Here is an 11,935-nt window from a genome sequence, read left to right on the forward strand (position 1 = left end):
TAGAGGAATAAACTATACAGTGAATAGGTGCTATATATCCTGTTCTCTCTACAGCTTATATTTTATGATGCAAGGTATTTAAGGAAATGCTTCTCCAAGTTGAGCACTTCTGACTAAGTATCAGTCAGAAAGAGCAAGGGTGATTCAAATATACAATCCAAGGTTGTGTATGCTTTGTACAATACTAGCAGAAGAAAAAGGAATATCAAGACCCTTGGAGAGAATATAGACATAATGTGTTCATATAGGATAAAAAAACCAAATGGTAACACGGCTTTGATGTTCTAGTACTAAGAGAAATTAATTTTCACTCCAATTTGATGTATCATTTTTCTTTCAGCTGATTCTGATAAAATGTCCTTCCCCTATACCAAATTATTTTAATATTTCAGTCATTTACCTTTTGTGTAACATAGCATATAAAAAAGTAATTTTATTCCATGATATGAACAGCCTTTGATGTTGTTTAGTAGTAATGGAACAGGTTAAAATGTGGTCCTGTTTAAGCTTGTACTTTACCTGTTCAAAATTTTGCATCACTCCCTGTTAGCTCACCTCTGCATGCTTGAACTTTCCAATATCCATGAGGGTTTTCAATACAAATAATTAGTGCTACAGCTCTTCATTAAAATCCAGATTCAGTTAAACCAAAGATACTGTAAAGGGTTGAGTTGAGAGAAAAAAACCAATAAAATTTAATGTCCTTGTCATCCAGGTGCTTTTATAACTGAAGTAACAACCTTATTACATTGCCTTCTTGTAAATGACTTAAAATGGTTCTGCTGTTTGACGAGTCAGAAGAGTTTAAGCAAGAGCTGGTAGGGCTCAGACAGGCAACTTTATTGTTTGTGACAGTGCCTGGTATCCTGAGCCAAAAGGCGCTCACGAACTCTTACTCATGTGTCTAATCAGATAATCGCAGGGAGATTTCTGACTCGTGGAAGAAATGCTTGTGATTTCTGAAAGAGAATAGTTAGCACTGCAAGGAGGATGAACTGCTAACATGAATTTAAGGCAGTGGTTTGACACAGGACTGAACTCGCTATGTGCTAACAATTCCAAACAGTCTGCTTTGGTCACTAAATTCTAATAATCCATGATTTGCATATGATTTCTCCTCCTGTATTAAATTGAGGAATTCTGAAAGACTACATTCTCTTGATGACATTATCTTAATAATGTCTTAGCACAAATGCATTTAAAACCTGTGGCAACAGTTCAGAGAAGAGATGAAATAGTCACAAGTCTGTGTATTTCAATAGCAAATGGCTTTGTCTTTTTAGATTGCATACCAACCTTATCTGAAAAATGTAAATTCTCCTGCTAAAAGCACATTCCTCTGAAATCAGATGTGGTCTTCATTACTCAGAGCTGGTTGTTTCCACATTCATCTAATTAAGTTTCCCAAATAGAAAGGATGAAAGAAAGGGGGCCAAAAAACTAAAGGAAAGAGACTTCTGCAGTGAATATTCATCCCCTCCAAAGCTCCTCTGTCATTTAAAACCAAATAGCCAAACTCACTACTGATCATCTGAGTGAGAACCCCTTGCTAATCCTCTTCATTCCTTACAAGGCACAATTGCCCCACAAGCTGCAGATGCCAGTCCAGCACACATCCAGCCTCACCTATGGTTCAATCCACATTAATATGCTCTGGAGCATATCTGGATTCAGTGAGGCTACTTCTGCTCTTCCAGACCTTCTCAGCTCAGGAGAGCTTGTCTCTCTGCACAGACCACATCTGCATAGATCCCCCAAGTTCCTTGAGCCACAGCACAACCCTGGTGTTTGTAAAGCTACCTGCAGAGCTGGAGTCACCAGGATCATAGAACGGGCAGTTAGGAAGATCTAGCGCAACAGGGAGCTTTGAAATTCCCAGGAAATTTTTAAATCAATTGAAGATGACTTTTCAAATAAGAAAAACCTTTTAACTACTTTGCTAAGAGAACAAACAAGTTATTTCCTTAGGTCACACAGTGTTGTCTAGAGCTAAATATAGCAACTTCAAATAAACCAAAGATAACAATGGATGGAAAAATGTACTTCTGAGGAGTTTTCTGAGAAAGTGAAGTTGGTATACGAAACGGAACATGAACCTCAGAGTACTGTGGTAATGTATCTTCTACAGGCAGGCATCACAAAAACAAGAGCAAATTCTTTCTAAGTGGCTGAAGGACACAAAACTGACACTGGAGAAAAGGCCTGTTGATAGGGTTCCCTTTGGCATGTACCTGATTAATCCTCCCATTTCATATTCCTCTCCAGCAGTCAGCTGAACACCACAGTAGGAGAATTAGTTCCCTTTGCCCTCAGAGCAATCTCATTCCTCAATCAAAATGAATGGCTTTAGCTAGGCAGCACGGCAAATAAAACACATTCTTTCCAGTTAAGCAAAAGCATGTACCTGCAACAAATGACTGTCACGTTAAAAATACATGACAAGCAGCATAAAACAGGTTGAAAAAGGACATGAAAACTCTCCCAAGCTGTCAGCAGCAGAACTAATGAAACATGGGATCTTAATTCGTGTCCCAGGATCTCAGCATCTCCTACCAGACTGTGCCAAGCTCCAGCCTCTAGAAACTGTGATATCCCTTCCCATAACACTCCCCTTCCAGCATCCCATTTAGTCCTGAAGGCAACATCAAGGATCTTCCTGGGGCCCCTTGCCGTATCCCTAGTTTTCATCCTCAAGGGCCAAAAGATGTGCTGAAGGCTCACCTCCTTCCCACACTGCCCGCTGACACCCAGCACTGAGGAAGATACAGCATGTGCCCTGGCTACTGCAGTGCTGTCAGCAGCTGTCTGACCACACAGCCTTCGCTTTCTGGAAGCTGGGTGGCCAAATAGAAACCAAAAGTGCTGTCGTCCTGTCCATGGAAGGAGCAGTGAGTCTCTCCTTCTTCAGCTCCAAATTTTTACAAGGTTTGTAAAAACAGAGCAACTCTCCAACTTCTGTCCTATCAGATCTAGTCTATAGCAAACAGACTGACAGAAAATGCCTGGACAGAGTTACTGCATAAGCATTGTTTCCTTAGGATGTAGGCTAAACATGACACAAAACCTTAGGTTTGTCAATAGATACTAAGTGGATCAACTTTTTCATAAAGATGCTAGGGGCTTTCCTACTCTCTTTTTTGCATTTAAAATTTTGCAAAATGTTTTATTTACAAGAAATTGTAAACATAGTTTTAAAAATCAACTTATTTTAAAGGTCATGTAAAATGATGTAGTTACCTATGATTAGAAACTAAATTAATTACAAATACTATAATAATTTTTGCATCATTCTCCTAGTCGTCCAATTTCACACGAATACACTAAATATTGTATTAAAAACTCAACTTCAGCAAGCATCCAAACTACTCAGAGTGCAATTTAGCCCTACCTTTATTGGAAAACTCTTTCTTTGAAGCAACACTATTACAACTGTTACAAGTTATTCTAATGATCGCCTACTGTGTTTCACTGCACTAAAGCAGTACCTTTTAGTAGTAGATTTTTAGTGTGTATTTGAGTCTCTCTTGTATCATAGTAGAGATACCATGCAGCTCTTTCACGGTCATGGAAATAAGACAAAACAGCAGTTCTGATTTTGGGAAAAGATCCCTGGTTGGAAGTCCGTCCCCACGAAAATCAATAGGACTGACAGTGAATTCACCTGGAGCAGAACCTAAATGCTCACCGGTTATGTCTGCCATGGTATCAGCCACCTGTGTTTTTTGGCACCTACTTTCTCCAGAGTAGAGCACTTCTTCCAGACTCTTCTCTTCTTGTAGACTACTTCCAGGAGACTAGATTGTAATGTAATTATGGCAGCATGACTCTGCAGTTGTCATAGCAATAGAATGAGGGTGGTATGCTGTTAAAAACAAACAAACAAACAAAACCCCAACCTCAAATACAGCTAATGGAGACCTAGCAATTGTTTCTAACTGCTTTACCACATCTGTAGGCCCTTTGGAGAAAGGCCAGTGAAGAGTTACCCATGGCAGATTGCCTTTTGAACTGCTGTACTCAATAATTGTTTTCCATCTCTGCGCAGGAGGAGGCTGACCGCCCTTCTTTCCTTGTAAAACTGTTCCTGGGCCTGCTCATTACTGGCTGTGCTGTGTGGGACTGGAAGAGTTCTGCAGTGTTCACTGGGTAGGGAACACGAGTTTCTTTCGTTATACTCTTAAAAGGTACCTTAAAAAGTTACGTGTAAGACAAAGTGAGGTTATGGAGTAAAAAGGGAAAGGTGTGTTGGTATGTGGTTTGGACCAAGGGTCGCAAGCTTTTGCGGTAACGCAGCTTTGTTCCGTCACGCACAAAGCCAAACTCTGACTTGAAGCTCGTAACTTGAAACATGTAACAATTACTCAGAATTTAAGCTGTGCTTTCTCACCGCACACCTCTTTCAGAGCAATTTCCCTGCTTTGTGCTATTACAATGAGGTAAGGAGATACAACGCAAAACTGCAACACCAGGCATGGAAATCTGCCTCTGGAACAACTGCTTATAGACTTAATAACAAATTTCTTCTTTTTAAAACGTTCATCTGGCTAGCCAGCCTTCATGGCATTTGAATTTGCCTTAGGAATATAGACTGCAACTTCTCTCCCATGCAAGATGGTGTTATTAAAAGGGACAAGGTGCTGAAAACTTTGCGAGTCCTAGTAATCTATGCTGTTTTCCATTTCAGAAGTTGTGGAGTGATGCCTTAAGACTTTTATGCTTCCCTTGGTACAGGGAATACCAGCTAAACATTCCATGTTGCCCAAATCACAAGCATGATAAATCCTTTTGCTTTTTAAGTTTATGTAAGAGAAACTTAAGTTTATGTAAGAGAAACTTTATGTAGAGAAACTACAGAATCATTAATTCTAGTAGTAGAGACAGATTTTTCTCTGTTGAATTCAGAAACAAGTAAAATCCAATTAAGATAGAGCAGTAGGAAATTCCATCCCAAATATAGGTAGGTAGAACCTTTTCCACTGTAACTTAAAAATTGCTTGCTTTGGTCCAGGGGTGATGACTAGTCCTAGTTTTCTTATGGGAGGGTTGGGAAAGGGGGTAGGTTTTGGATTCACTGAAAAGGTAAATTAAAATTCACGCAACATTAAAAAGTTATGCTAAACATCATGCTTTTTATTTTTGGAGAAAGAGCAAGAAAATAGCAGTACTTCAACAAACTAGAAAAAGCCTCATGTAAATACCAAAAGCACAGCAAATTATATTAAAAGCTGATACATTCTTTAGTCAAAGCATAAAGCTGTGTATGTGTGTGTACAGGTACATGTATACACACATAGGCACACAACTTTTTTAAGTACAGATGTAGCTATCTGGATTATCTGTGTTTTCCCTATCATTCAGTTTAGTTTTGTGTGAGTGAAGTAATTAGACCAGAATTAACATTAAAAAAAATCCAACCATCATCACGGACTAGATTAAGAATTGTACACATACACAATTACAGCACAGTCTTCACTCTTGTGGCCTTTGAATTCCACTGCAATAAGCCAGTTTTAGAGGGAAAGCACCCTAGAAGTCTCTTGGCTTTTATCACTGCAACATCCTAGCCTCTGCTAAAAACTAAGAGAGGAGGTACCCCAGAATGTGATCTCCAATTCTTCCTGTAAAATGTACGCATACCAGACATGAACCATGCAAAAACTCTTTGAGATTGAAGCCCTTAATTATTAGCTTGTGTCAGGATTCAGGCACTGTGCTCTACAGCAATCTTTAGAATTAAAGTTAAGAGATGAAAATCGCATTGGGAGTTGATTTTACTTAAAATAGAGAAGGGTGAAGACTCACATAGTTGGCAACTCTCAGCTGATTAAGCATTACATGTACACACTATGAAATAATAACAACTTAACTAAGTGCTTTAGTAAATTCTGAAAACACAAATAAGTTATACTTCAAAGAACAAGTTAGTATAAAAAGTTTTAACATATGCAATGTGCTCAAAATACTTATTTTGCATTTTTAAAAAGAGCTGTTGTCTACCTTACAGAAACAAAGTTCACCCAGTATAAAATATTGCAATTTGTCCCATTGTGTCATATGAGAGGTTTCCTTAATCTTCATATGATCGAGAACACTTGCACAAGAGTTCATGTTATTCCAAGCCACATAGTGGCAGACAGACCTATGTTTGAATCTGTGCTTTTACTATGCGGTACAGTAAAAGCTAAGCAAACCATTTCAGAACAGTGTTTAGCAGGTCAAAGAGCTATGCAGATGCAAGATATCCAGAGAATAGTATAAAAGTTAACGCCAAGTGGCAGTACCAAGAAAGTGAATTAGATCAACAGAAAAAAACCCTGCTGATAACATTCACTATCACATGTACAGCTTGTAAGCTAAGAATAAATTAGCCTAAGGAGAAAAAAAAAATTAAACTGTGTAAACAATCCACCCAGTACAAAACTGGATGCAGCCGGTAAGAGCAGAACTAGCTTAGTAGTGCTGAGGATGTGCGTGCATCCAGATGCCTGTTCAAAATGCATTTACCAATATCACTGACCTCCCCCCCAAAAAACCCCACCACCTATAGCTATTTACATCACAGCAGAGGCTTCCCTGCCCCCTTACTAAGTTATTACAACTCAGGAAGTCACTGTTGTCTTCTACAACTAAAATTCCAGTTATAAGCTACCAATGCTTGTAAGTTGAAAACACCCACCTTGCAAATTAAATTGAAAACTCTTGTCAAGCATGTCTGAGGACTCTTCAAAACTTAAGAGTACAGCACTTTCCTCAAGTGGTATTTGCATGAGTAACTTGTACTGACAGCCTGTTAAAATAAGTGAATTTAACACAACTCGGGATAGCTGAGTATTCCTCCTCAGGAAGAGGGATCCAGATTCCAGTTGTTCTTGATGAGGTGTGTTACAGGGAAAGAAGGACAAAAGAACCTCAGTTCAGTCAGCCTGGAGGTCAATCTTTCTGCTTCTAGAAGTATTCCTCCTCTTCATCAAAAAATCCATTTTCCAGGGCATATGAGCAGTCTGCATTAGAGTCAGCTTGGCAGGCACCTTTGTATTCTTGAATTGATTCATACAGGGAGTACAGCTGACACAGCAATGACATATCCAGCTGCCGAAGGCCAACCTGAAGGGGGAAGAATTCAAACAAATAAACAAACAATCATTATTACAATTGTTTTTTTTACTGGCAGTATGATGCTATATATCTTTTGTTGCTAAACAAGAGGTTCAAGCTTCTTTCCACCTTGAACAGTTATCAAATATGGAAGTAAAATTCATTTTCTAAGGTGACAGACACTCCATTTACATGGGATAAACTGGACAAAAGAACAAGGAACAATGTGATGCAATAGTGCAGAACATATGCAAAGCATTCTTCAAAATGTTGCTGTATCACAACACCGTGCTTAACTTCCAATAAGCAATTCACTCCCATCAGCAGAATTACAGATAAATGAATAAAGTCTATATTTGTCATTATGCAAGAGAGGTATTTTTCCAGAAACACTGCGTGTCTTTGACACCATCTTTCTCTCTCACATATCACAGGCACTCTGTTTTTGTTTGAAACGGCCAGGAGTAAAAGTTTTAAATAGGACTCTAACTGGTTTTCCACTTCCTGGCTAAGTACTTCTACTCTAATTTTCTTTTCTCTATTGACATACATAGGCATCTTGACAAGACCAGCTCTGTCTAGTGCAATACAGCACACTACTTGAAAGCAGCAAAACTAAAGCAGAAGTGAGACAAGGACATATACTGTAGACTGCAAATCTTCAGAGTATTTTCCACGTGCCACTGAAGCATAGGCTTGATTTATATTTAAGCACCTAATATTTTGGTCCTCAAACTTCTCAGGTATTAGCTCCACAGCTAATTAAACATTTGGAGCACCATTAAAAAAAGGTTACCTTGTAGCCTGCATCTTTATGTCAGCTACAAAACCAGTATGTTGCACTGGAAAGGGAAACAAAGCCAGTCATTTAACTCAATGTAGTCTCCCTCTCTGGCAACAAAATGGAGAGTTCACTTGATATTGTCACCTATACAAGTCAGATCAAATTAAATCTAGGCTTTGATATCTTGCAGTAAATTAAAGCAACTACCCAATTCAACATTTTCAGGAAACAGCCATTTCTGCCTAATTTTTCAAGTAAGTGTTAAGCTGACAGGCTCTTCCCAGTAAGCCTCAGTTTTATCAGAGGTTTTTGCCACAACCCATGTTAAGACGAAAAAGAAAGAAATAATGTTAGTAGCCTTTACTGCAGCCCGAACACGAGACTCTGTTTTACCCAGAATGAGAACTCTTACCTCAAAAATCTCTCCTTGCATGTCTAAATTCTAAGGACAGATACACTCAGCACACAAGAAAACCACAAGAAGCTAGCATGAAGATCTTCCATTGACATTGCTGAACTATTCTAACAGCTCCTTTTTATGAAGGTAGGAGGAGGAAAAAAAATTCCTATACACCACGATGCCACTCCAACTCAGAAAAGGAGGATACGGCATCTTTGAGGAACATCACAAATTACTTGGTGAGGTCATGAAGCTAAAACATGAAGCACAGACTAACTGTGAGGACTTTAGGACAAGACATGGAACACTGTGCTAGCTGCCAGGATGTTAAAGATAAGCCTTTCCACCACCTCAGATCTACACTACTTTTCTTACCCATCGCCATTTGCCTTTGTAACCTAAACAAACTGCTCACCTCAGGTAAGAAAGGATGCTGTGAAACTGGACTTCATCATCATCATGGCTAGGCTTCGCAAACCAAGATTTGGGAAAACTGGACTTAACGCTATGACATGTGAACATGAGACCCACCAGAGAGATGTGCCTCAGAGCTAAATGTTTGATGGACAAAACTGCAGTGAAAAACTGTTCAAGGAGCAATTAGGAGTGAGTTGAGCCAAAAAACTCAACCTGGAGACAGACCATCTTTGTTTCCCAGGAAAAGTGGGAGCATTTCCACCAGCAGCATTCCTGTTTCAACCCCATAAAGGACTTCAGCACTTTCTGTTAAGTTCAGTTCTACTGATTGCCAAGCACAAACTTCAAGGCAGAAATTGCTCAGCAGAATTAACGTAACAGGCCTTAACACCAAATGGTTATGTTTAATATCTTATTTTTCTGTTGCTGCACTAGTGTCAATGAAACAAGAAGTCTACTGAGAAAAATGCAGGCTCCAGCTCTTCACAGCTTTCAAGTATGAACCCTGAGGTAGCAAAAGCCTGACAAAATTATAGCACTAGCCCAAAGTTTTTAATACCAGCCAATTTGCATTCCTGAGTCACAGTCCTGAATTGACCGCTCCTTTCCTCCCTCCTTCTCCAAAGCATCCAAGTCCATCACTTTCTCAGCTTTAAAAACTTATATACACAGTTACTTGCTTGATCATGCTGGAAAGATGCTGCTATGCATTTCTTCCTTGCTCACTATGGAAAATTTAAAGCAAATTCGTTACTCAGTAGAAATTCTATCTTTGACTGCTGCAAGAAAGTGTGTTCAATATCAGTAATAAAGTGCTATTACCTTCTTGATGAAAGGCAACCTATTAGTAGTCAAGAGTCTTTCTAATTTGTACAGGCCATAAATAGTCTTGAAAGTCTTTGATGTGTTCAGAAGTATTTTTTTTGTCAGAAGTAGTTTATCAAATTATCATCAAGGATAACAGAGTATTAAAGAGGATGTTTAAAGGGGAAGTCTAATTGTCAAATGACTTCGAGAAGCATCTCATTTGATTTCCCCTTAGGTAAAAAATAGATTAGAGTTTTATAATGAGTTATCTTTGCTTTTTTGGAAAGGCTTAAGACGACTAAGACCATATGTCCTCATTTCCCCCTACAGCATTGCAGAAGAAAGCCCCAGCAGTGGATACTAACCCGTCCTTCCTGAGCTTCAATGCAAACTGGCAATTCTAATACGCAGTTCTAAGAATGATCTCTAACTGTGTTTAAACTACTTGTTGAAACACTGGTGGCAGACTAAGATCTCAGCACACTACACTGTCCTTCTAAATTCACAGAAGGGACTTTCAACAGAAGTTCTTGTTTTCAAACACCTTTTTAGCCTGAGAAAAACAGTCTTGAACCATGCAGATTTTCGGCAATATCATATTTTATATGCTTCACAGAATTGTTAGGGTTGGAAGGGGCCTCTAGAGATCATCTAGCCCAAGCCCCTGCCAAGGCAGGGTCACCTAGAGCAGGAGACACAGGAATGTGTCCAAGTGGGTTTTGATTGTCTCCAGACAGGGAGACTCCATGACCTCCCTGGGCAGCCTGTTCCAGTGCTCTGCCACTCTCAGTGTAAAGAAGTTCTTCCTCATGCTAAGGTAGAACTTCTGGTGTTTTAGTTTATGGACATTGCTCCTCATCCTGTCACTGGGCACCATCAAGAAGAGCCTGGCACCATCCTCTCAACAACCTCCTTTGAGATATTTATATGCATTAATGAGATCCCCTCTCAGTCTTCTCTGCTCTAGACTAAACAGGCCCAGCTCCCACAGTCTTGTGTCATAGAAGAGATGGTCCAGACCCTTCGTGGCCCTCTGCTAGAACCTCTCCAGCTCCTTGTCTTTCTTGTATTCTTTCTTCAGAATCCTCAGCACGCAAGGCTGAGGCTATTATTAGTCATTACAGCCGCAGCTTGCACCAGCAAAGCACCAACACCCAATCAGTGTTTAATCAAAAGGTGTGCCAGGTCGCCTGGAAGAATTTCGCTGCTAATAACGCCGCGCTGCAGGATCAAAACAGAGTCCTGAAGAAAACTACGCCTAATCGCAGCCACTCGGGCTGATCGAATCAGTGCCGACACCTGGGTTTTTTTTTTTTAATGACAGCCTTGTAGCGTGGATGCCAGATCCCGGTGGATGCCGGTTCCCGGTGGATGCCGCCGAGCGCGGTAAGCGGCTCTCCATCTGCAGCCGGGGCGGCCCCACCGCCTCCGACCCTCCCCCGCCGCCGGTACCGCCGCGTTTCACGGCGCCCGCGGCGGCCGCGCCGGGCTATGCGGGGCTGCCCCAGCCCGGGCCGCCCGCGCCCACCGGGGCCGGGGCGCCCTTCCGGCCCGGGGAGGTGCCGGCGCCCCCCGGCGCCGCTCGCCACGTCCGCCGCCGCCGCCCCGCCGAGACCCGCCCCGCTCACCATCTCCTTGCGGAGCAGGGCCAGCGCCGCGTCCAGGTTGGGAGGCTTGGGCGGGCGCGGCGAGCCCCGGCCGCCGCCGCTCAGCTCGTCCTGGATGCGGGACTTCTGCGCGTAGAGCCGCTCCAGGTCCCGCCAGCGCCCGCCCTGTCCGCCGCCGCCGCCCGAGGACGAGGAGTTGAGCAGCCCGCTCAGGCTCTTGGGCAGCGGCGGAAGCCCCGCACCGCCGCCGGGCCCCAGCAGCCCCGGACCGCTCATGCTGCGGCGGCGGCCACCGACGGAAAGAGCAGCCCCCGCCCCGCCGCGGGAGGCACCGCCCGGAGCCCGCCCCGCCTCCGGGCCGGGCGGGGGCGGGGGAGCCGAGTGGGGCCGGCGCAGGGAGGGAGGGACGGAGCGGGGTGGGGGCGACGGGAGAGCCGGGCCGCAGGTGCCCGGTGGGCTCGGGCTCGGGCTCGGGCTCCGGGCTTTGGGCTCGGGCTCGGGCTCCGGGCTTTGGGCTCGGGCTCGGGCTCCGGGCTTTGGGCTCGGGCTCGGGCTCCGGGCTTTGGGCTCGGGCTCGGGCTCCGGGCTTTGGGCTCGGGCTCGGGCTCCGGGCTTTGGGCTCGGGCTCGGGCTCCGGGCTTTGGGCTCGGGCTCGGGCTCCGGGCTTTGGGCTCGGGCTCGGGCTCCGGGCTTTGGGCTCGGGCTCGGGCTCCGGGCTTTGGGCTCGGGCTCGGGCTCCGGGCTTTGGGCTCGGGCTCGGGCTCGGGCTCGGGCTCCGGCTCCGGGCTTTGGGCTCGGGCTCGGCAGTCGCAGCACGGTGGCTTT

At 43.3% G+C, this 11,935-nt stretch overlaps 1 protein-coding gene across 1 annotated transcript; it reads right to left on the reverse strand.

Moving 5' to 3' along the window:
- Positions 1-6,730: 6,730 nt before the first annotated feature.
- On the reverse strand, positions 6,731-11,489 carry FAM89A (family with sequence similarity 89 member A). Its single transcript, XM_064648856.1, has 2 exons — positions 11,132-11,489; positions 6,731-7,104 (listed from the first exon to the last, which is right to left on the reverse strand). Exons 1-2 carry the CDS (start codon positions 11,384-11,386, stop codon positions 6,946-6,948), a joined length of 414 nt encoding a protein of 137 aa, XP_064504926.1. The 5' UTR covers positions 11,387-11,489; the 3' UTR covers positions 6,731-6,945.
- Between the last annotated feature and the right edge of the window lie 446 nt (positions 11,490-11,935).

The sequence above is a fragment of the Pseudopipra pipra genome, chromosome 3, assembly GCF_036250125.1.
Source record: "Pseudopipra pipra isolate bDixPip1 chromosome 3, bDixPip1.hap1, whole genome shotgun sequence".
Classification (NCBI taxonomy): Eukaryota; Metazoa; Chordata; class Aves; order Passeriformes; family Pipridae; genus Pseudopipra; species Pseudopipra pipra.